This window comes from Enhydra lutris, unplaced genomic scaffold (assembly GCF_002288905.1).
Source record: "Enhydra lutris kenyoni isolate GAN:26980312 unplaced genomic scaffold, ASM228890v2 scaffoldscaffold12, whole genome shotgun sequence".
Classification (NCBI taxonomy): Eukaryota; Metazoa; Chordata; class Mammalia; order Carnivora; family Mustelidae; genus Enhydra; species Enhydra lutris.
In genome coordinates this window covers 64,732,378-64,755,939 of record NW_019154096.1, presented here as the reverse complement: position 1 = coordinate 64,755,939, position 23,562 = coordinate 64,732,378, and the positions used below count along the sequence as shown (strand labels likewise).

At 38.7% G+C, this 23,562-nt stretch overlaps 1 protein-coding gene across 1 annotated transcript in view; it reads right to left on the bottom strand.

Moving 5' to 3' along the window:
• Window positions 1-362: 362 nt before the first annotated feature.
• LOC111145353 (tudor domain containing 1) overlaps window positions 363-23,562 on the bottom strand; it is a 32,391-nt gene continuing 9,191 nt past the window's right edge. Inside the window, exons 6-24 of the mRNA XM_022500208.1 lie at window positions 22,917-23,021; window positions 22,507-22,686; window positions 21,879-22,022; window positions 21,067-21,238; window positions 19,782-19,868; window positions 17,778-17,945; window positions 17,543-17,650; window positions 16,489-16,659; window positions 14,645-14,887; window positions 14,192-14,329; window positions 11,750-11,860; window positions 10,600-10,770; window positions 8,420-8,695; window positions 7,567-7,686; window positions 6,359-6,475; window positions 2,440-2,607; window positions 1,419-1,646; window positions 537-583; window positions 363-455 (exon numbers count right to left, since the gene is read on the bottom strand). Coding sequence (XP_022355916.1) covers window positions 363-455; window positions 537-583; window positions 1,419-1,646; window positions 2,440-2,607; window positions 6,359-6,475; window positions 7,567-7,686; window positions 8,420-8,695; window positions 10,600-10,770; window positions 11,750-11,860; window positions 14,192-14,329; window positions 14,645-14,887; window positions 16,489-16,659; window positions 17,543-17,650; window positions 17,778-17,945; window positions 19,782-19,868; window positions 21,067-21,238; window positions 21,879-22,022; window positions 22,507-22,686; window positions 22,917-23,021 — 2,847 coding nt within the window. The remainder of the gene's footprint in view (window positions 456-536; window positions 584-1,418; window positions 1,647-2,439; window positions 2,608-6,358; window positions 6,476-7,566; window positions 7,687-8,419; window positions 8,696-10,599; window positions 10,771-11,749; window positions 11,861-14,191; window positions 14,330-14,644; window positions 14,888-16,488; window positions 16,660-17,542; window positions 17,651-17,777; window positions 17,946-19,781; window positions 19,869-21,066; window positions 21,239-21,878; window positions 22,023-22,506; window positions 22,687-22,916; window positions 23,022-23,562) is intronic.

Sequence of the window (23,562 nt, the reverse complement as noted above, 5' to 3'; positions counted from 1 at the left end):
TGTCAGATAAATAAATAAAATCTTTAAAAAAAAAATTTCACATGCAGACACAAAGAATTTGAGGCAAAACTTTATCTCACAACAATTTTTACAAGTCCCTCCATGTTATCAATAACATGACCGCTCAGGACCAAACAACAGTAAGGTGAGTCGTTGCACCCTGAACACCCCAGACTCGGTCCCATTAGCAGAGCCAAAGTAAGATGATTGAATTAAACCCAGCAAGACAGCAAAAACATTACAACTAGACCTCAGATCACCAGATCACAAAATAAAGAACACATCATCAGTTCTACCCCAACATGCCTAGAGATGTTCTGGTGATGGTTACAGAAGCGGTGAAAACATCAAGTTTAACTTACTTAACTTTTTAACAATTTTTTCATTTCAATAAATTTATTTTGATTGGTTGGATTGTTTAAGAGGAAGAGAAGAATCTGTTCATGTTTTTCAACCTACGGGTGAAGAAAAAATAGCATTATTTCATTTCTAAAAATGTAAGGAGTACAATTTCACTTCAAGGAAATTCTACCCACTTGTTTCTGTAACTCTGTGCAACAGCAATTCATCCTGCAGGTCTTTTCTAGAAGCAAATACAAAAAGCCATTAGAGAATATACACCATAAGTAACAAACAGAGGAATCTGACTATACACAGCTCTGCCTCTGAGGTGTGGGTTCTAACTATGAAAGACTTGATCGATTACCTTCTCATTTGGGTTTTAGTATTTCCTACTACTGCACCCTGAGTTTTACCAAATTAATGCCCCCATCTCCAAGATTTTAGGACTTTTGCCTATCAAAAATGGGGTTATCTCTTCGGCCAACCGAGGGCCTGCCAAATAATCATCTTATGAGATATCTGTAAGATCCAATCTCAAAAACACAAACTCTTCACTTTGCTCAGGATTGAAAGTAAGTTGGAAGTAATTTTGAGTACTAGCCATTTCTAAAGCTCTCAGTATCAATGCTATCACTAATGTGATCAGAAATGCTGGGACGCCTGTGTGGCTCAGCTGCTTAAGCGGCTGCCTTCGGCTCAGGTCATGATCCCAGCGTCCTGGGATCGAGTCCCACATCGGGCTCCTTGCTCGGAGGGGAGCCTGCTTCTCCCTCTGCCTCTGCCTGCCACTCTTTCTGCCTGTGCTCATTCTCTCTGACAAATAAATAAATAAAATCTTAAAAAAAAAAAAAATGCTGCTGAGGCTAAGCTAAGGAAAATCTGGCCTGAGAGGCCTGCTTCTATCCAGTGGGTCCCCTGAGGTGGCAATGTGAGTCGCACCTTGCCGCTGGATTTGCAAAGGGGGAGAACAAAGGGAACATGACCACAGAGAGTAAGGAAAAGCCAGGTCACCTACATTGATTACATCTGTTCTTAATTACACTTACGTCTGTCATTAATTAAACTTGAAAAAATACCTGTACTTAAAGCACTTTGCTTTTTAGATGTGATGTTTTTAGCCAGACCATAGGTCACCAGCTTTTCAGCTATATTGATAGTTCCATTTTCAGAACATTTCTCAACCAACACTGTATGGACATTCTTGATAACTCCTTTTACAGAAAGCATCACGCTCTGATTCAACATGAAATTTTTTAGTAGTTCTACGATTAATTGAGAGCAGCTTCCATTCAATTCCATTAGTCCTGGGAAAACAACTGAATATTAATCTTCGAGTCCCTTAAAACAAGATAAATATTCACATATATCGTCTAAAGACAATAAACGAAAGTCTTACTTTCTTTGGCTGGGCTTAGGTATGCTCTGATGTACTACTGTTGTTGCATTTAAAAAAATCACTCAACAGATACTCCCTGACCCCTATTATGTGTCAAACACTAATCTAGGTCGAGAGGGCGTAAACAGACAATGGCCAGCTGCCATGGACATGTGTCCATTATAACAGGAGAAGCAAACAATAAAATGTTTCAACTCTCTCCCCGAGTCAAAACCAAAGCAGACTATGAGGCACTGAGTAAGCGCTCATCTGCTGGGACCACTAGGTAATGAAATCACAAGTAAGGGTGAAAAGCTACTTTAGCATTTTATTCAAACACCAGCTGAAGAACTGAACTTGTGAAGATACAGTACACAGTAAAGAAGTCCCAAATGGTGTCATCTCAAGCCTCTCAAGAAAGCGCCGTGACAGAATGGAGGGGCCTTTAGGGAAGGGTCAGACAGCCCAGGTCCCCCAGCCCTGGCCACTTCAGCGGTGCAACCTGTGGCCAAACCTAATCTCCAAACAACAATGGGCTGACAATGTAATTTTTTGAGAATGAAATAAAGGATGAAACATAGGTTTTTTTTTTTTCCCTAAACTCTGTTTGATATTTAGAAATCTAGGCAGTTACTGAAATGCCCATTTGATTCAGACATAGGGCTATAAAACAGGAGAAAAAAAATCACACAGCTATCCCAATTGCAAAGTGACTTGACTACCTTCAAGCGAACATTTAATAATTTGGAAAGGAAGCTCCAGGTGGCTGGTGGAAATTGGCTGCACTCTGGAAAGAGGCAGAATTTCAGTGTTCCCATAGTCTGCATAGAGTACTTTCACATCAGCATCTGATGTCCCCAGAACAATGGCACGGTACCAGAAGTCGTCACCTGAAAATATAACGCAACCTCACGTGAGAAGTTACATGCAATGACTCCCTCCCTCCCTTCAAGACAGTTATTCACAGTTACATTTACATTAGTGAGAAATTCATGCCAACACTTCTGGTTAGAGTCCAGATAAAGCCAAAGTATCACCTCCACTCCTTCCAGATCCTACTAAAAAGACAATTATGTGAATAAAAAGAAAAAGGCACAGAACCACAAGGAGAGAGGACGAGAGAGAAAAAAAGATGATATTGGAAGCTGGAAAGCAGATGGTAGGAATGGAAATGGTTTAGCAGAGCTCAACCAAAGCTGGCTACGGGGAAGCAAAGCAGCATCTTTCTTTGCATCTTAAATCCCCAAGCCCCAATAATCAACGCATTCCAAAGTAGTAGTAAGAATAGAGCTGAAATGAGGACTGGGTAAAGAAAACACACTTATTTCCCAAGAAAACTGAATAAACTTTAGTTTACAAACAAATTTACACATAATACTTATTTCTAAAGTTGCTGAAGAAGATGGTCAGTTTTATGGTCATGTGTTTTAATATAAAAGCTAAGAATGCCATCCCCATTTCAAGGCATCTGCTCCTACTCAAGGGCAGAAGACTGGAGGTTTCTTCTCCAGAGAGGATGAACCAGACAGACGACTGGACTCAGGAATATGACGCAGCGCAAAGGAAGCTGACCAAGAACACTGTCGGACCAGCTGTGCACACAGCAGCAGATAACCATTCCAAGGCAAATGCACTTCAAGATAGCAACAGCTGGAGTCCCCAGGGTAATAGCAGGGCCCAGCAGTGAAGGCCACCTACACAAGTTCTGCCCACAAAGCAGCTTCCAATCAATGCCTAAGTGCCCAGTCCTAAGTGAACAGTGAAGGATCACCAGACATTTTTTTTAAAAGATTTTATTTATTTGACAGACAAAGATCACAAGTAGGCAGAGAGGCAGGCAGAGAGAGAGAGACGGAAGCAGACTCCCCACTGAGCAGTGAGCCCGACGCAGGGCTTGATCCCAGGACCCCAGGATCATGACCTGAGCCAAAGGCAGAGGCTTTAACCCACTGAGCCACCCAGGCGCCCCGAATCACCAGACATTTGAAGAAAGCTTCCAGCAGAGAAGACTAAACCGAACAGGAACTCAGAGAAACAGGGAGAAGACAGGACAGTTAGAAGAAGGATATTAGCATTCCCAGACAAACTGCCTTCCATCCTTGAAATGAGAGCAAGTCAGTATCAAAGACACACACACTTGAAAAGACAAACAGAAAAGCTATTAAAACCAGAAATGGTATCAGAAATGAAACAATATACTGGAAAATAAAACTGAGGAAATCTCCTGAAAAAAGAAGTAAAAAAGGTAAAAGAGAAAAGAGGAAACTTAGCAGAAGAGTTTCAAGTTCAATATTAGATTATTTGGAGTTCCTGGGGGACCTGGGTAGCTCACTCAGTTAAGGGTCTGACTCCTGATTTTTTCTTTTTTTAAGATTTTATTTATCTATTTGACAGAGAGGGAGAGATCACACGTAGGCAGAGAGGCAGGCAGAGAGAGAGGGGGAAGCAGGCTCCCTGCTGAGCGGAGAGCCTGATGTGGGGCTCGATCCCAGGACCCTGAGATCATGACCTGAGCCACCCAGGCGCCCCCTGACTCTTGATTTTTAACTCAGGTCATAATTTCAGTGTCTTGAGATCGAGCCCCACGTGGGACTCTATGCTCAGTGGGGAACTGGCACGAGATTCTCTCTTCTCCCTCTCCCCCCTCTAAAATAAATAAATCTTTACAAAAAATATTTGGAGTTTCTAACAGAGCAGAAAATGAAAGATGGGAATAAAAAACATTCAGAAAACTTTCTCAAAACTGAATCTCATCAATTCCTAAAGGGCCCACCCATTAAAAGTGTCCAACACAATGGTAAAAACTAAAACCAAGTCACAGCATGGATTTCAAAACATGGAATGAAGAGATTCCTAAAAGTTCCAGAGAGGAGAAAAAATACAAAGTGTGGAGGATCTAAATGACCTCTCTTTTGACCCGCAACATCAACAGCTTTTAAAAAACAATAAAAGCGGGGCGCCCCGATGGCTCAGTTGGTGAGGCTTGAGACTCTCAATGTCTCGGCTGTGACTTCGAACCCCGTGCTGGAGGTAGAGAGTACTTAATAAAAAAATTGTTTTAAAAGCAAAATTTTAAGGGAAAGATGATTTCCAGTTTAGTATTCTGTATCTAGGCAAGGAATTAATTAACTATTAAGACAGAATAAAGACTTTTTCAAACATGGGAGAACATGGGAAAATAACAGAAGATTTATCTGAAACATACCTTTTCTTAGCTTCTGGAGGATGGGATATACCCAATTATTAGAACAAATCCAAAGTAAGTATTGCAGAAAACAAGGTGAGATGAGGAAGGAAGAAACTGTGAAAACATAGTGGGATGGGAGAGAAAACTGTGAAACACGAGGGAGTGGTGTTGGAACAACCCCAGCAAGATGATGAAGGAAAACTTCCAGGGCGATGGCTCACATCTGGGGACAAGCAGTCTGGCTAGCAGGTCAGAAGGCAGCAAGCGCTGGCAATGTAACAAAAGCTGATAAAGTACATGAGGTTTCACTGGGAGAATCTGCACCAATGCAGAGAACTGAAAGTATACAGGACACTAATAACGACAACAAAAAAGGCAAAAGAGATATGTCACCGTGTATCTCCTATGTCGTAGTGGACCACAGGACTAGGCTGTGAATAGTGTTTATGCAATTCCAACAGAGTAACAGAGAATACTTATCTAACCAAAAGCTGTGACATATTTCTATCAGGAAGAAAGGGAGGGAAAGTATAGATCCCATTATCATACAAAAGAAAAACAGGGGCGCCTGGGTGGCTCAGTGGGTTAAAGCCTCTGCCTTCAGCTCAGGTCATGGTCTCAGGGTCCTGGCATTGGGCCCCACATGGGGCTCTCTGCTCAGGGGGGAGCCTGCTTCCTCTTCTCTCTCTGCCTGCCTCTCTGCCTACTTGTGATCTCTCGCTGTCAAAATAAATAAATAAAATAAAAGAAAAAGAAAAACAAAACTAAACAGAATATATTTAACTGCAAATCTAAATTTAAATTATTTTAAATGAACTGTATGTGGGTAATAGTCCAAAAGCATTTTAAATATGTTGGTGGCAAGATGAAGATGAAATTGGCCCACTCACAAACTTTTGGCACATAACGGACATCTCTTTAAGATGCCCACAGAGCAGTATGTTTCCAGAACTTACAATTTATATCCTTTGACTCAGGAATTCCCTAAATTTCTGCCCAAGAATATTCACTCCAACTGTTGTTATTACTAAAATAAATTTGTTAACATGAATTATTAAACAACAGGACAATGGTTAAGTGTATCTGATTCAACAAGTCTGACTAATTAAGGCATTTATTCCTTTTTGAGTACATTAATAAAGTTCTAAAATTATCTGCAACTCCTCCATATATAAATATGTTAAGGGCCACCATATTCAGTAGAGTTATCTAGAGCTGATTACGTCAAAGTTCTAACAGATTTGTAGATATCTCCCTATACCCTTACCTAAATATAATCTATGGTTACAAAACAGAAAAGCTGGAGGACCCCAATATGAAGAGTTAAACCTACAAACTTGCTTTTAATTTCATAAGCAAAATTAAATGTGCACCTTATATAACAAAATACACAAGATTTCAAGTAAAAGAGAACAAACATTTCCTGTTTAATGTTTTATCTAAAAGAAGCTTACTTGTGTATTTGGCACAGCACGCATCTCCGATTTTGGGTCTGTAAGACACTTGGCTTTTCTGAGTATTGCAATATTCTAACAATTCAGCTGTCAATATACACAATCTTTCCTGATCTTCTGAAACATAAAAAAGCAATCTTTTGTGAAGAAATTTTCAATGCTACTGTTTAGACAGTATACAAAAACAGTGTCAAATTGAATCACTGAAAAAAAACCATTTACATTTATGTTTTAAGAACACATAAAACCACGAGTGGTTACTCTGTACATAAGAGATCTAATACTCAGAGAAGGAAGCTTCTGGAAAGCTATTTTCTAGATCAGGGTGGTTATACTAGTGTGCTCACACTACAGAACCTTGTTAAATCATACTTTCACAGTTTTTTGGCATACTTTTCAGGAAGCGTGTTACAGTTAATAAGAAAAAGTACTTCCAGTTCATCAGGATTCATTAACCCGAAGTCCCTGCTTTCCACTACACAGACTGAAGATGACGGTTTATAATATTAGAGATGTAAGAGCAATTGTTGGTATCACCATAATTTGTGGTTTGACAACCTGAAACAAAGGTTCACTTTCGTAGCCTTCACGTACCTGCCGTTGTTCTGAATAGCTATCACCCAGCTTGCCCTAACTCTCCCTGACACTACAAGGATAAACTCAAACATGTTCAAGAGATTTCTTAATTATAAACTTCCATGAAGTAAGGAAACATTTATATGCTACTTTTCTTCAGGATTAGGTCCAGTATAAAACATTTCTCTAAGTTCCTAAGCCATAGTAACAGTGATTATAGACTGACTTATAAAGCACTCTCAATATTAACAGGTTTTCTCAAAAAGTTGTAGACAGTTAGCTTTGTAAGTGCAATTCAATATACATAGTACCTATTTTTTTGTGATAGTATCTATTTTTAAACAACAAAGTATACAGCAATTAAGGAAACTACTTTCTTATAAAAAGCTGTAGATTAGACTGCATCCGGAAGGTGTTAAATGCAGGGTGTTTCCCTTCACATTTATTTTACATTTATTTGTATAACTAAATACCCCTGAAGTGTTATGATGGCCAATTCTTCCTTAAAACATTGAATAAAACAAAAATCACCAGCCTCCCCTTCTCTCCCACTTCTAAGGAGTTCAGAGAAGAGCTTTCATTACACAGTTAAAAAGATGAGCATAAATAGGTCTCAAATTTTGGTTTCTTACCTGGCATCTCATTTGGTAGAGCATAGAACAAGTGTGGGCTTATGATTTCCAATATGGTTGCTTGTACAGTTTTATTAACTGGCAATTCTATTGTCCTCCACTGCTCAGGGAAAGAAATGGCTGAAATCATACAAAACAGATCTTGTATAAAACAGATCAAAGTTGTTATTCTCTCTCAGTTTTATCTTTATTCAATTTATTCATCAACTGAATCAACATTCACAAATCCCTAAAATGAAAATCTGTATTTTCACAAAACAATCTATTCAGTTTGAGGGACTCTGTGTTACAAAGGAGTCCAATCTAGAATGAGAATCTTTGACCTGCTGCACTCCTGTATTATTTCTGTAATATATTTCCATTTCCATAGTATAGTTAATGTAAATCTTATAACTGGTTCACACTGTAGAGAATATATAACTGTACGATGCAAAACTACCTGATAAATAACTACGATAAAAATGAGTAGTTTTTAATAAAACCATGTTTCAATAAATACTATTTTTTTAAAAGATTTATTTATAAGAGAGAGAGTGTTTGCATGAGCAGTGGGGGTAGAAGACGAGATGGAGACAGAGAATCAGAAGCAGACTCCACACCGAGCTGGGAGCCCGAAGCAGGATTCAATCTCACCACCCTGAGGTCTCTCACCACCTGAGGTGAAACCAAGAGTCAGGACGCTCAACTGATTGCTCCCTCGAGGCATCCCAATAAATACTAATTTTAGTAACTTGTTACCTATTTCCACAAAGTATGTATTCCTACAGAAAAACTGCTAGAAAAATTTTCATAGCCTATAAAAGCAAAGGATAACATAAATTTAAATAACAAATCAATGGTTTAAGCACATTACCTTGAAGCTCCAGGATATCAACTTGAAGATCACATTTACTAATGGCTCTATTATTTGTCAAGTCTCTGAGTGGCGAACTAGTTTTTAAAACCAGATGTTCATCAATCAAAACATCACTAATTATTCTGGGATATGATGTGGAGAGATCAGTGAGCTCGATTCCCACTCCCTGTCCGTTGATTTCAACCACTCGGGCTTGGAGTTTTATCCCTGCAACGCACGTCTGAAATCTGGCTATGGCTTCTTCAGTCCAGTGCTTGTTTCTAGGCTGTATATCTGGCAAATAAGAAGAGCATTAAAAAGAATTCTGTGCCCAAGCTTCATTTTTTGCTTCAATAGTGTCCGGGACTGGTCCTTGTCAAGTGTTGCATTTGGGTCAGCGATTTTGAGTACCGTTTTTCAATGCTGAATTACATTTCTACATCTTCCATGCAGGATTACAGATAACATACCACTAGGGTTTTAGGAGGCTCAGAAATTTTCCTTATTTTTCCCACTAATATATCTTTACCAGGCATTTTTCCAGTAGGCAAAAATAGGATTAGAAGCCACCATTTTGTACTGTTATGTATATGATGATGAGTTACTAATTATGCTGGCAGAAGAGCTCAACCATACACCTTCACTTCTGTGGACAGTTTTCTAATGCTTATTTCAAAATGTTATTTTGAACAGCTCACCAAGAATTATTTTTTGGATAATTTTGGCTTATACCCTTATTTTTAGAACAGTAATCCTCAAACTTGAGTGTGCATCTGAATTACCTAGAGGGCTAATTAAAACAGATTTCAGGGCCACATGCTAGAATTTCCAATTTAGCAGATCTTCGTTAGGGACTGAGAATCTGCAGTTTAAAGAAGTTCTCAAGTTGATGCTGCTTGTCTGGTGGCCACATACTTTTTTTTTAAAGATTTTATTCATTTATTTGACACAGAGAGAGAGAGAGCCCACAAGCAGGGGGAGTGGCAGGCAGAGGGAAAGGGAGAAGCGGGCTCCTTGCAAAGCAGGGGGAGTCCAACATGGCCTCCATCTCAGAACTCTGGGATCTTGACCCAAGCCTAAGGCCATTACCTAACTGACTGAGCCACCCAGGCACCCTGGGCTTCACATTTTAAGAAGCATGGACATAAAGCATGATAATCAAAAAATAAACTGAAACATGTTTAGTGTAGTAAGCAGAAAGAAAACATGCCAAAGGAAAAATAAAGAGCATCTACACTGCCAGACATGAGCACTATTAACATTTTGATATCCAACCTTCCATAATTTTCATGTGCATATGGAAAGACCCACATGCACTTATGTACTCATTTCTTTTATAAAGAAACCTTTGCAATAGTAATAGCTCTTATGGATATAATGCCAGGTAGTGTTAAGTGCTTTATATTTTTCATCTCTTTTATTCTTAATGACTCTTCGAGGAAGATACTATTATTTTCCAGATGAGTAAATAGAAGCACTGAGAGTCTGAATCATTTGCCTAAGATTCTCACAGTAGATGGCAGAGTTGGTTCCAGAGTCTGTCCTTGTAATCACAATGCCATCCTGAATCTCCTTTATAACTTGCATGCTTTATGTACCTCGTTAACCATTCTTCATATTAATAGCTCATGGTTAACATCACTTTAATGACTGTGTGGTAAAGGGAAACACTTAAACCGAACTTTGCACGTCAGAAAAATTCTAAGTGTACATTTAATCCTCATAACAACGAACCGAAATAGGTACTATTACTGTCAATTGTACAAACCGTCATTTAACCAATCCTCTGTAACTGGCTAGTTAGCTGGTTTTGCTATTACTAACAGCAGCATAATGAATTTCCTTGTAGACAAACTGTGAAATTCCAAGATCATTTCTTTGCAATAAATTATTACAGGTGAAAATGCTGAGACAAAAAGGCAGAAATATTTGAAGCTCTTAAGAAATCCTGCAAAATGCCTTCAACAGAACACATTAGTTTTCGCTCCCATCTCAGGCACAGAAAAGCAGCTGCTTCCTTACTTTAACATCAACACTGAATATTTCAGCCAGGATCTTCAAAAATACATTTCTAAATTGTATAATATGAAGCAAGACCTTCTAATTCACACATTAAAATTATAGGTGTTGGTATTTTAAAGTATGTATATCGTAAGTATTAGAAGACAGTTGAGAAAGTTTCTTATTCTGCACCATACCTACTAACCAGCACCGTATCCCTTGAAATGGAAGTTTTAAAAATTTGGATGGGATCATTCGGAGTTCATCTGCAGTAACTTCTTCCATGTTCCCATAATCCACAAAATGGACTTTAATGTTTCCATCCAGTAAGATTTCCTTGACTAAGGCACGATACCAGTTACCATCACCTATATTTAACACAAAGTTTGAACATGGAGCATTATTTCCCTTCTATTAACATTTGAAACTTTCATCTTCAAAAAACAAATCCTTTGTCTAAAGTAACTAAATAAATTTGCTCTCTTAATCCCCAGAATTCTCAAAATCCACTTTTTGGAATACATCCAAAATGTTTATAGCACCACACTTAAACATCGGATGTAAATTAAAGATTTCATTCATCACCTATCCAATAAACAGAATGTGAAAGTGAAGAGAAGACTTCATAACTTCTCTTCACTTTCACATTCTGTTTATTGGAACGTATCTGTCAATCTGGAAAGATTACAATACTCTCATAACTAAGGACAAATTGTTTTACTTGTTATTAGTAAAGTAATGTAAAAAGCAAATAGAAAAACTCATGCAATGAAATTAAGGTGTTTCACAAAATATACTTTCAAACTAAACATGCACAGGGTGACCAGAAGAAACAATTAACCTTCAGTGAACAGGTTTCCCAATACCTAATTTACTTTAATATCAGAAATTCTGGAATGAAAAGCATTTAGCAAAGTTTAACAAAGTTGAGGTAAGAAAGTTTCATTTGGATTTTCCTTGCTACAAAGAGAAGACAAAACATGAGATTTTAAGCATTCATTTAGTCTTGATTTTGAGAAATATTTGCTTAAACATCAGGAAGAAAATACACATTAAAAATAAGGGCTGAATGGGGGCGCCTGGGTGGCTCGGTCGTTAAGCCGCTGCCTTCTGCTCAGGTCATGATCCCAGCGTCCTAGGATCGAGCCCCGCATCAGGCTCCCTGCTCAGAGCTGGGGTGGGGGGAGCCTGCTTCTCCCTCTGCCCACTCCCCCTATTTGGATTCCCTCTCTCACTGTCTCTCTGTCAAATAAAGAAATAAAATCTTAAAAAAAAAAAATAAGGGCTGAATGTCAAGAAGCAAAAGTCTCTATCAATGAAGTGAAGATTCTATCAACTGCAACTTACCTGCAAAAAAAGCACAACACGGTTGCCCTACTTCTGCCTTAAAGTCACTGGGCACCTTCTGCTGGCAATATTCTGCTAATGACTTGTTCAAATCATTGAGTTTCTTTAAAGCTGAAAACACAATACATATACAGCACTCAATATTCAGAAAGCATGCAGAATACAGCTTTTCCTCTAAAGTTGGGAAATGTTTTGATCATAAAATCTCAGGTACAGGGGTGCCTGGGTGGCTCAGTGGGTTAAGCCTCTGCCTTTGGCTCAGGTCATGATCTCAGGGTCCTGGGATCGAGCCCCACATCAGGCTCTCTGCTCAGCGGGAAGCCTGCTTCCCCCTCTCTCCCTGCCTGCCTCTCTGCCTACTTGTGATCTCTGTCAAATAAATAAATATAATCTTAAAAAAAAAATCTCAGGTACATTCCCAAGCAACTGTTAAGTGCACATCAGATGCTTTTCTCTTTTCCTTACTAAAAAGTTAATTGGGAAAATAAGTCGTGATTAGTGAAGACTCGCGGTAACCCCCTACTATGGCACTGTTATCAGCATCCCAGAGCACGAGCTTTGTGAGTACAAGCCTGTACAGAAAGTGACATACAAGCTGTCCTAAAGGAGGGCACAGAAGTGCTGAGAAGATGCAGAGACGTCTGCTAAGGAAACAGAGAGGTGAGCTGTGTGTGCTCCTTAAGCTTTTAGAGAGAAAGAGGACAGACAAGGAAAGGGTGACTACAGAAGGAAGAAAGGGCTCTGAGGCAAAGTACAGAATTAAGCCTGCAAAACTTATTTGGCAGGAGCAGTATGGAAAACCAGGGAAGGTAAACCACTGAAGGACACACCAGCCATGTGCTGGGCAAGATACAAACCATGGATGGCTTTAAAATGCTGAGGGGCACCTAGGTGGCTCAGTGAAGCGTCCAACTCTTGATTTCGGCTCAGGTCATGATCTCAGAGTCCTGAAATGGAGCCCCAAATCTGGCTCCCCGCTCAGCAGGGAGGCTGCTTCTCTCCCTCTCCCTCCCCACCCTCCTTCCTCTGCAAACCCTCCCCCACCAGCTCTCTTTCTCAAAATAAATAAATAGATCTTTAAGGAAAAAAAGAAGAAGAAGAAAAGACTATGTGAACTTATCAGTCCAAGACCTAGTGGAAAATAGAAGCTGCAAAAATCATTTAAAGTATTTTACCATTTATGCCTACACAAACAGGGATATATCCACACAAGCTTATGCACAGAAAAGAACCTTATTATTATTTACTTATTCTGAAAGATTTAGAAAATTGAGAGAGGGACTGGGAAACTTACTTCCCACTATACATTCTTTTAAACTTTTATTTTGTACCATGTGCTTGTATAATCACCTATAAAAATAAAAACTGACTTTAAAAATTTTTAATTTTATGCTATATGAAATAGTGGTCCATCTACCAGATGATTCTGGAAGGAGGGATGACAATTCTCACAAACTGGGAGCCAGACAGGGACTCAGGTACCTAGTTCAATGTCCTCATTTGACAGAGAAGCAAGCCAAGATTTTAGAAATGTTAAAATTAAGGATGCTCTCAATGATAGCTCAAATGAAAAAGAAGGAAAATACAAGTGTGAGGATGTGGAGCGACTAAAACTCAAACTGACAGCTGTCATAATCACTTTGGAAACTTTGTAGCATTCATTGATCAAAGCTGAAAATATAAATACCCTTAGGATATAGTCAGCAATTTCCTTCCTGGTATACATTCAAAAGCAGCACACATCCGTGTGCACCAAATCTGTATGGAAATGTTCACGCCAATACCATTCTATAGCTCAGAACTAAAAACAACCTACATGTTCAGCCCTATAAAGAAAGAGATCTGGAGTGTCATTCACACAGTGGACCACAAGCTACTGCTACATGTAAAAACGAAGAACTGATCTCACAAACAACGTGAAAAAAAATGGCAAGTGTACGAGTGTACATATTGTATGATTACATTTCATAAAATAAAGTTCAAAACCAGGAAAACTACGCTATTGGAAGGCAGGACAGTATTTACTTTTTAAGAGAGAAGGGGTAGTAATCAAAGGAGACATGGAGGAAACTTCTGGATGACTGGTAATGCTTCATTATCTTGACCTAGATGTCACTCAGTGTTTTGACTTTGTGATGACGTGTCAATGCTGCAATATTTGTGCACTTACATATATGCATGTCATGCTTTAATAAAATCTACCATTTAATTTTCAAAAATAAATTTAGAAAATTTATTGGTTTAAATAGATTTTTAAAAACAGAAACAGTGGCTTAAAATGGAATAAAAAACAATTAAATTTAATTAAATCTTTCTTATTAGTAGAAATACTGCCTTGGCCCTTCTTGGAAAGACAGTACTTCTATTATTGAGTGAACTCCTCTTCAGTTATTACCACACCAATGTATCTGTAAGGGAAATAGATGAGAAGAGTCCACTTACCATCCTCTTGAAGCACATGGCAGTAAAATTCTCCAGGACTGTACATCATACAGACCACAACATCTACTGTTTGGTCAACAGCCATTTCAACCCATGTCCACTCCAATGAATTTAGTTTTGCTTCTATACCCAAGGCAACTGCGAAAAAAAAAAAAATTAACTTTTTCAAAACAAATGGTCAAAGTGTGGATGGGAGGTACGGCTGGTGAGGGATCTATTTTGAGGAAGTGAATTTCCAGGGACTTTTAGTGACATCTGCCAGTGACCCCCAGGTTTTGTTTCTTTTTTTTTTTTTCAGTTTTCCTACACACTCATACTGTATCTAAATGAATGCTTGATTTGAAAAGAAAGAAGACACTCAACATCATTCTTTTTGAAAGCATGGGAACCCCCCCCCCTCCACAAGCCATCGGGATTCCAGCATGGACATGATTGAGCAGACATCTTACTCACCGCTGGCTTCCTTCGCGACACTGGGTTTCTCCGCCAGCACCCCCGCCTCCCGGACGGCAAAGCCGGCGTCCCTGAGCGCCTGCGCAATGCTGACGTGAGGCGTCACGGATTCGTCCACGAGCTCCACCAGGGAGCTGTTCTCCAGCTTGTCGGCCACTTTCACCGTGATCATTTTGTTCTGCACAATCTTCTTCATCAAAGAAATAGCTTCTGGAGTCCAAATTCCTAATGATGGCTTTACTCCTATCAAAAAATGTTTAAAAGAATATTAAAATACTTCTTATAACAAGCATTTATAAAGTTTAGCTTTTAATTTCCTCAAAGTTAAATTTAAGGAACGTGACAAACACGAGAGCCAAAACGTCCCGCCTGAGCAGAAGGATTTTCTAATATTAAAACAAAGGCAAAATTATAAAGAAAAAAAAAAGCCTATAGAAAACTGCTCTACCTCTATGTAAACAAACCATAATTCCATTGATATGAAATGTCCAGAAAAGCATATCTCGAAGACAGATTAGTGATTCCAGGGGAGCTGGGATTAACCACTGACACGCACAAGAAACCTCATCAGGGTGCTGTCTATATAACTCAGTAAATTACTAAAAATCACGAAATTGTATACCTAAGACTGAGAATTTAGTGGTATGTAAATTATATCTCAACAAGTTAAGAAAGCCATAAACAAAAGTATCCAACAATCCAGGAAGAAATACTGCTCCCTTACAATGACATAAAAAAACCACCAGCAGTACTTAAACTGCAAAGGCACTTGCAAATCAACAACCCAATGTTATGCCTAGCCTTCTCATAAGAGCAAGTAATGTATGGGAAAAAAAGTTCAGCCTCATGGTAATAAAGTAATTAAAATTACTTAAATTTACTTAAAATTTACTTAAAATTACTTAAAATTAAAATGATTTAGTTTTAACTTATCAAAACTGGCCAACATGAAATAATAGAGAGGTATCTCTATTTGGTGCACCGTGTGAAGGAATGGGCTCCCCTGCTGTCTTTCCGGTAGGTGTGTAAACTAGTTCTATCCTTTCTGGGGAGCAATCATAACATATACCACAAACAGGAAAAGAAACATGCCCACAGACACCTCCATTTCACCTGAGGAATTCTGTAGTACAGCTATATCTCACAGCCTATCATCCTCAGGAAATGATCATGGATAGGTTGCGAAATACAGTTAGAAGAACACTGCTATGGGGTACCTGGGTGGCTCAGTGGGATAAGTGTCTGCCTTTGGTTCAGGTCCTGGGATAGGCCTCACATTGGGCTCCCTGATCAATGGGCAGTCTGCTTCTTCCTCTGCCCACCCCCACTCATGCTCTGTAATAAAAATCTTAAAAAAAAAAAAAAAAGAACTCTTCTACTAGCAAAAACTTGGAAATAATCCTTCTGATAATCAGATACTAGTTCAATTATGGGATATCTGAATGAAGGTAATAGAGGCCACTTTATTAACATGGAAAGAAGCCCCGACTCCCGGTGGGATGGATTTTATATAAGCATATGTTCGAACATACTGTTTTTACAAATGGGTTTTGCTCTACTTTGTGTAATGAATCAGCTTCTATGTTATTTATCAGTAATGCAGACTACAAATAGCAAAAAAAGAATACTCAATTTCTTAACCACAGGCACATTAAATTAAATTTTATTTTATTAGAGATAGCAAAATAGTCCTGTGTATTTGAAATGTTCTATTGAGGACTATTTTTGCACTAAGAGAAGTTATATCTAAACACATTCTTTTATCTTCTGGATAGTTTAAGTTCTAATGCTCTTAGTTTAGATTTTAGTACTTTAAGAATATGAGGACCTCAAAAATGTCCTACCTGCTAGCACACATTTTATAGCCTGCATCGGCAATTCCAGCAACTTCGGAGTTATGGGACAGAGTCTCGTCAAACTAAGGATTTCAAAGTTTCCGTAATCTACATATCCAACCAGTACAGACTGTTCAGAAGCATAAGCTAAAATGGAGGCACGGTACCACTGATCATCCTCTGAAAGAAGGAGAGACTCCGTCTCAAATGATTTTCTCGTACAGATATAAACAAAAACCTTCCCTCCCAAATTTAGAGATGGTCATTCATAGGTTTTACTTTAATAGAGTATCAGGCTTTATTGAACAATGTATGCCTAGTCAACATGACAACCTCTGTTTCTCAGAAGCCCTCAATTCCTAAAAACTCCCTTTTATGCATACCTTACTAGACTGCTCATGTCCTGGGAGGTCATGGCTTACAACATGCTTTGTCTCCCTCATAGACAGTTAACACATTAGGACCGAGAACGTGTCTGGGTCTTGGGAATGAATCCACAATGATGCCTTGATCAGTACAGGGACAATTTGCTAAGCATCAAGAAGGGCTAATTTTAGAATACTGGCAGTAGGAGTCAACCAGACTCTACCGACCAAGCAATCCATTTCCTGGAGGCCCACTTGCATCTTACCCTTCTGTGAGGCAACTGGACTTGCTTCCCTTCAGCAGGATAGAACGGAAGCCAGTTATCACAGCTGTGCTGTGATGGCTCCGTGCTTCCAGGCCCTCCCGCTCTTCCCAAGAAAACTGGTGAAGACATGATCCTGGAAGATTCCATGTTCACATCCTGATGTAAACAAAATTACCTGCACCGTTCCCCAAAACTAAAGGGCTGTTAAAATAATAGGAATTTCCTTTGCCAACTCCCCCAGCACTCACAGGCCTTCTTCCCTTGCACACTTGGGTTCAGTTTAACTGTGCATAGTTAAAGGACTGGTGCACTCTAATACTCAAACTTCAAATGCAGCCATCCAGTGCAGACCGAAGATTGTTTCATTTATTTTTACTTGATTATAAGTAAAAAAAAAAAAAAAAAAAAAATTCATTAAGACTCTTCCCTCACCTGAGAATTGGGCACAACAGATATCACCAATGGTTGGATAAAAATCTGAGCGTGGAGACACTTGACCACAGTATTCGCTAAGGGATGCCTGAAGTTCAGCGAGCTTATCTGTCGATATAGATCACATCTTAAACACAGTAAATACAAATCTACGCATTATCTTCTTTTTCACATGTTGAGTCTCTTGAAGTACAAAGATTATACAACCAGCACAAATCAAAGAAAATTTACTTACGTCCGCTTTGCAGCTGTTGACAAAAGAAGTCTTCTGGAGTCTGAATGTGGGCAACCACACCACAAAACTTATCGCCTACATTCAAAGTTAACACTTTGGGGATTAGATCACTTCTATCCACAACAACTCTGTTTTCAGCTATCATTTTTCCAACATCTTCAAGATCATCTTAACAAAAAAAAAAAAAAAAAAAAAGAAAGAAAGAAAAACCAAGGCATCTGGTTATCATTCAGCTGATTTTTGTAGCATTTCAAACCCAGTCACGCTTCTTCAACACCTCTAGGCCTTAACACACGCTATTCTTCCTCCCAGAACACACTCCCAATCTCCCAGCAACGCGGTTATTTCTTGCTCAGTGTGGTGTCAGTGTAACCTTGAAAAGACTTCCCCCTAACCCAGGTTAGGTGCTCCCACTGCACTCTCCATGCACTCGCTCTTATGCCGTTTTATCATCTCTTCTCTACATGTCCGTCCTGACCACAGAATACCCTCCACTAAGGCACCTCCATAGTCCCTCAGTGAAGCAAATACTGCCCAGGAGATTTCTGTTCCTTCTACAAGACAGCTCTGCAAGCCTTGCTTTTACTACCGATGACTTCCTTCTAGAAGCATTCACCCTTCTGTTGCTCTGGCAACTTTTGTCCCCACTCTCTACCCACCTCCCCCATTATGACTTCTCACTTGATGCTATAGGCCCTAGGTTTATCCCCCACCCCTTTCTTTTCCCTGATCCCACACTCTCCCTAACATACCACCAGCATTTATGGTTTCAACCATGACTACTACTAGACCAGTAAGTGTTCGGTTTTCTCCTCTAGATGGCAAAGAATTACTACAAACTTTCCAGCAGAGCTGTCATACTAAGATTTGTGTTCTGGGGATATCATGTACAGTATTATAAAGAATTCAGACAGCAGAGGGGCGCCTGGGTGGCTCAATGGGTTAAGCCTCTGCCTTCAGCTCATGTCATGATCTCAGGGTCCTGGGATCGAACCCCGCATCAGGCTCTCTGCTTAGCAGGGAGCCTGCTTCCCCTCCCTCTCTGCCTGCTTCTCTTCCTACTGTCATCTCTCTCTGTGTCAAATAAATAAAACAAAAAATCTTAAAAAAAAATTCAGACAGCAGAAATGGTAAAGTCAGAGAAGGTTGTTGCAATTATCCACAACTGGTAAGGATTCCTGAACTAGAAAAATAATAAGGAAAAAAAGGATTTTAAAAAAGAAAAAAAATCATATACAAAGGATATTCAGGAAGAAGAACCAATAAAGACCTGGCAACCAATGAGACAAGGCAAAGGACAGGAGGTAAGGATAAGGTAGACTTAAAAATGTGTCAACCTGGTTTATATGAAGGGATACATCTAATCACAGAACCATTAACCTGGCCATCACCTCTGGATGAATGAGCAAGAAACGATGAGGTATGTCTGCATCCAAAGTAATTGGTAAAGGAACAAAGTAAGGAGGAAAACAGGGCAATAAGTACCACATATAACTAGGAAATGAGAAAATGATGGTAGCAAAACGTCTTAGTTCTTGTTTAGTATAACTCTTGTTATACTAAACGGAAAAGCCACACACATAATTAAACGAGAAGTAAAAAAAAATTTATGAAGAAACACCATCTTACCAGAACAGAATTACCCCTATTTGTTATTGTTGGAACACCTAAGTAAGGAGGGAAAATTAAACTAAGGAAATGTTAGCTAAAAACCCTTCAACTCAAACTGTCATGATATTTAGTACTTCGGAGATTTCTGATAATCATCATGTCAAGGATTAATATGGAAGACAGATATGGAAGGAAAACAGGCAGGGAAGACTAAGATTAGACATAATGTACTACTAAATGAAAAAGTTATCTTTCTTACATAAAGTTCAAATGGTTATTTCCATTAAATCTGTCAGTGTGACAGCTCTGCCCTTTTTTTTTTTTGTTTAGGAGAGAAGATATTCTTTAGTACCTGGAGTCACTGTACTATTCTATACGAATCTGTATACTCACTTGCTTCTGCACTTTGCTTCTTAGAATTTTGTCCTTTGGGTTTCAAGCCATATCCCATTTCTATGAGCACATCATCTAAGAGTTTTCCTAAAAATGGTTAAGAAAATACATCCCTATTGAGATATTATACCAAGAGGAAAAGCATAAACATGAAACAAATGAATCACAATCATGTGACCTAGAGATCATATCTATTAATACACTCGCCTATTATGTTACCAGTTCAGTTTCTGTGTGCAAAATACTGTTAACTAATGCTCAGCCTTAAAAATTGAGGCAAAATTCCCATTGTCATGTGGCAGAAAATTTTATAAAAATATTTCACCTCAAAATTCTGGATAACATGAAAGATTTAGTTGCTACCTCACTGGCAGGCTTAGTATGGACACCATTTATAAGAAAAAAAGAAGTTTAGTGTTCAACTAAGACTACTTTTTCTCAAAGTATGGCTGAAACAAGGGGTAGCCAGCATGTCATAAACTTCAAGTTCCTTGAAATACCACCTGAGGGATTTTGGAGGGGAGAGGGTGGGGGGTGTGAACCCGGTGGTGGGTATTGCGGAGGGCACGTATTGCATGGAGCTCTGGGTGTGGTGCATAAACAATGATTTTGGAACACTGAAAAAAAATTAAATAAAAAAAAAAAGAAATACCATCCAGAAGACTGAGTCAAAATACGAAACAATACACAGCAAAGAAAATACTTAATTTCACTAAAGATTTAAATGAACTTTCTACCATGTCATCAACCAACAGCATGTCTCCTAAAGTAAAAGAATGATACCTTGGAAAGTGAGACATAATTATAAGCACACGGTCAGAAGTCACTTTTTGAACACACAGAAGGGATTCCAAGGGGTTTCCATCTCCACACTTAAATACTAGGCACTTACACTCTCATTACTAAACAAACACACTTCTGTGAAGATTCTTCAAGGAAAAAGCACTCGTGGTGAAAGTATGGACCAATTCATAAGGAAACTCTTGAATTTTTCTCCATAAGTGAGTAGAAATCAGGAATGGTGATCGTAACGGCCGTATCAAAAGGCTAACACAGTCATCCCCACACTAAGTCAGCATCTATCCTTTGAAGACCCCCAGCTCCACCACCGATGCCGATGCCGGGTCTCTGACTGACTGCCACCGGCAAGAGCAAGGTCACACCCTGAAGGACTTGCGAGAAGCTTACTTGGCCTCATTTCATGTTTCTATTTCTTCTCTGCATAACAGCTGAAGACTAAACACCATGTTAATTGCTGCATCTACAGAACAGAGTTAGATCTTACCTGAGCTGGGCAGCCTCACATCCACAGCAAAGGTAACCACTTCTTCTTTGGAGATGTCAACAATCTTTACAGAGCAGTACTGCTCCATTAACAGTGACTTAATCGTTTTGACACATTCACTGCTCCAGTTCCCCTCTGCTGGGATAACACTGGCCACAAAGCACTTTATGGCCTGAAAGATTTTACATGAGTTACTAAAAAATTAGTATTTGAAAATGATTTTTTCTAATTAATAACATGAAGATTTTTTAAAGGTAATACATTTATCACTGAAAATTTATCAAAAATCTTCCAAGAATAAACAATTTTATGTTTTTGTAAGTAGTTACATATGTAATTATGTATTTTTTTACATATGTATATTATGTATGTAATTACGTAATTTTGTATGTAATTTTTGTATGTAATTTGTCTCTTGTGCTACTCTATCCATGTGCTTTTCCTTTTGGGACCTGAAGCTTGAGAAATTCATGAAAGGATAACTAATTATCCCTCAAATACATATAAATTCAGGTTGCTTCCAGACAATGTAATAAACATAGAAATGATTGTTTTAAAAGAACAGATGGATAAGATGTCCCTAAAAAATGCTAAGTTTCTCATGTAAGGAAGTATTACCTAAGGCTTCTTAAATGGATCCAAGAAAGCCAATGACATTTATCTACATTTAGTAAAAAATGAAAAATATACCAATAGGTACTTTTTTATAATAACCATCACAGAACAGAGCAAGCAAATATTGTGCCCATTAAAATATTAAAGACAGCTCTTTGGGGGCACTATTAGGAATTTAGAAAGTAAAAAAGACTCACACATGGAGGAAATAAGTCAATGTTTCTATTTAGTTGGTGAATTCTGTTTATTGGAATTATTTCTTCATTTCCATAATCAATATATAAGACGTGTGCCTTCTTCTGCAGCATATCAACATCTTGTATCATTACTCTGTTCCAGGTCTGAAAGTGAAATATAATGGTACTCTGCTTCAAAACAGTATTTCAGGCTTCAAAACTCTCAGCCCATCTATAGAACAGCCAAAGGAGAAACTACAGCTCTGTTCTGAGGGACTCATTTAACAGGTTAATCTAACAATCTGGCTAAGAAATCCCTGAATTTGTCTTCTTAGGAGACTAATGTACACACAACCACTTCCAGGTTACTCTAGCCCAGGAGACACAATGACACACTAATGCCTCAGTACAGAAGTGCACAGGCTGCAGGGCTGGCTGTCCGTGTGCACTTGGCAGAGGAGGCTCCTATCAACAGAGCTGGAGGGCTCACCCAACAAATCCATAATACCAAATGAGGAAGAGAGACAGGAATGTGACCACAGACTCTGGTTAAGCCAGCAAATGCATTATTAAAAGCTCCAGTGTCCAGCTTATATGACAAAAGTAAATTAAAACATCATATTAAATAATTCACTTCATCAGCAGTTACCTGATCAACAGTGTACTTGGCAACACAAACTTCCCCCTTAACAGGAATGTAATCCTCCTCAGTTGTATGTGCATAGGTTTCCTTTAGACTCGCAGAGAGCTGGTTCATGTATTCTAATACTTCTGAAGAATATAACTGCACATAAAAGTCACTTGGGTGTTTGAATTCAGTAACTGTACCCTTTCAAAAGACAGAAAAGGTGCAATAATTCACTGAGAACACAAGCACATGGGAATTTCTAAAAGCTTTCTAACGAGATTTTTAAAAGGGTATTTTAAGACAGTTTTCGCAATCAGTTTCATCAGTTACATTTTGTAGCTCACTTAGAAGCTCAAACTAAAAACAGGAAACAAGGAATAAAAATCTATAGTTCTTTGGATCTCTGTCTATAGAAATTAAATAACAAATACCTTTATTTCCATGGTTTTCCTGAGTTGTAGACTTCTCAAATCAGAAAACATTATTTTATCAGCACCAATGGCTATTTCTTTAGTAACTCCAAGAGGATAGTCACCCTGGGTTTTAAAAAAACAAAACACATGAGTGAGTTACTTATACAAGCACATGTTTCAGCAATACTGTGGCCACCATTTGCTGGAATTGAGGCCAAAATAGTCCCTGAGGCTTGAATAACAGAGAGATATAGTGTGTACCTCCAAGAGCCAATAAAACCCACTGTCCCTAGGCAGTTTACACAGCAGTGGGATCACTGAAGTATCAGGCCATAATGGTGATGATAATGTTGAGTTTATAAAATAAAAAGGGGGGGGGGTTAGTGTTTTAAGTTTGTACTTGTTAACATTTTATAAGTATGAATATTTGAGGAAGTCAGATTTTTTTTTTAAGTAGAAGCTAGGACCAGCTAGAGAAGCCTAAAAATTATAGATGAGCTGAGCACTACTGATATTTTTCAGGTTATGAATGACTTAGCCCACAGTTACCTACATGGAAGAGAGGACTTACAGAAAAAAAATGCCCCTTTGATACGAGGGCAGGACACAAAGCCAGAGAATGTGTGCATGCAGGGACTAGAGAGAGGGGCTGTCTCTCAGAAAT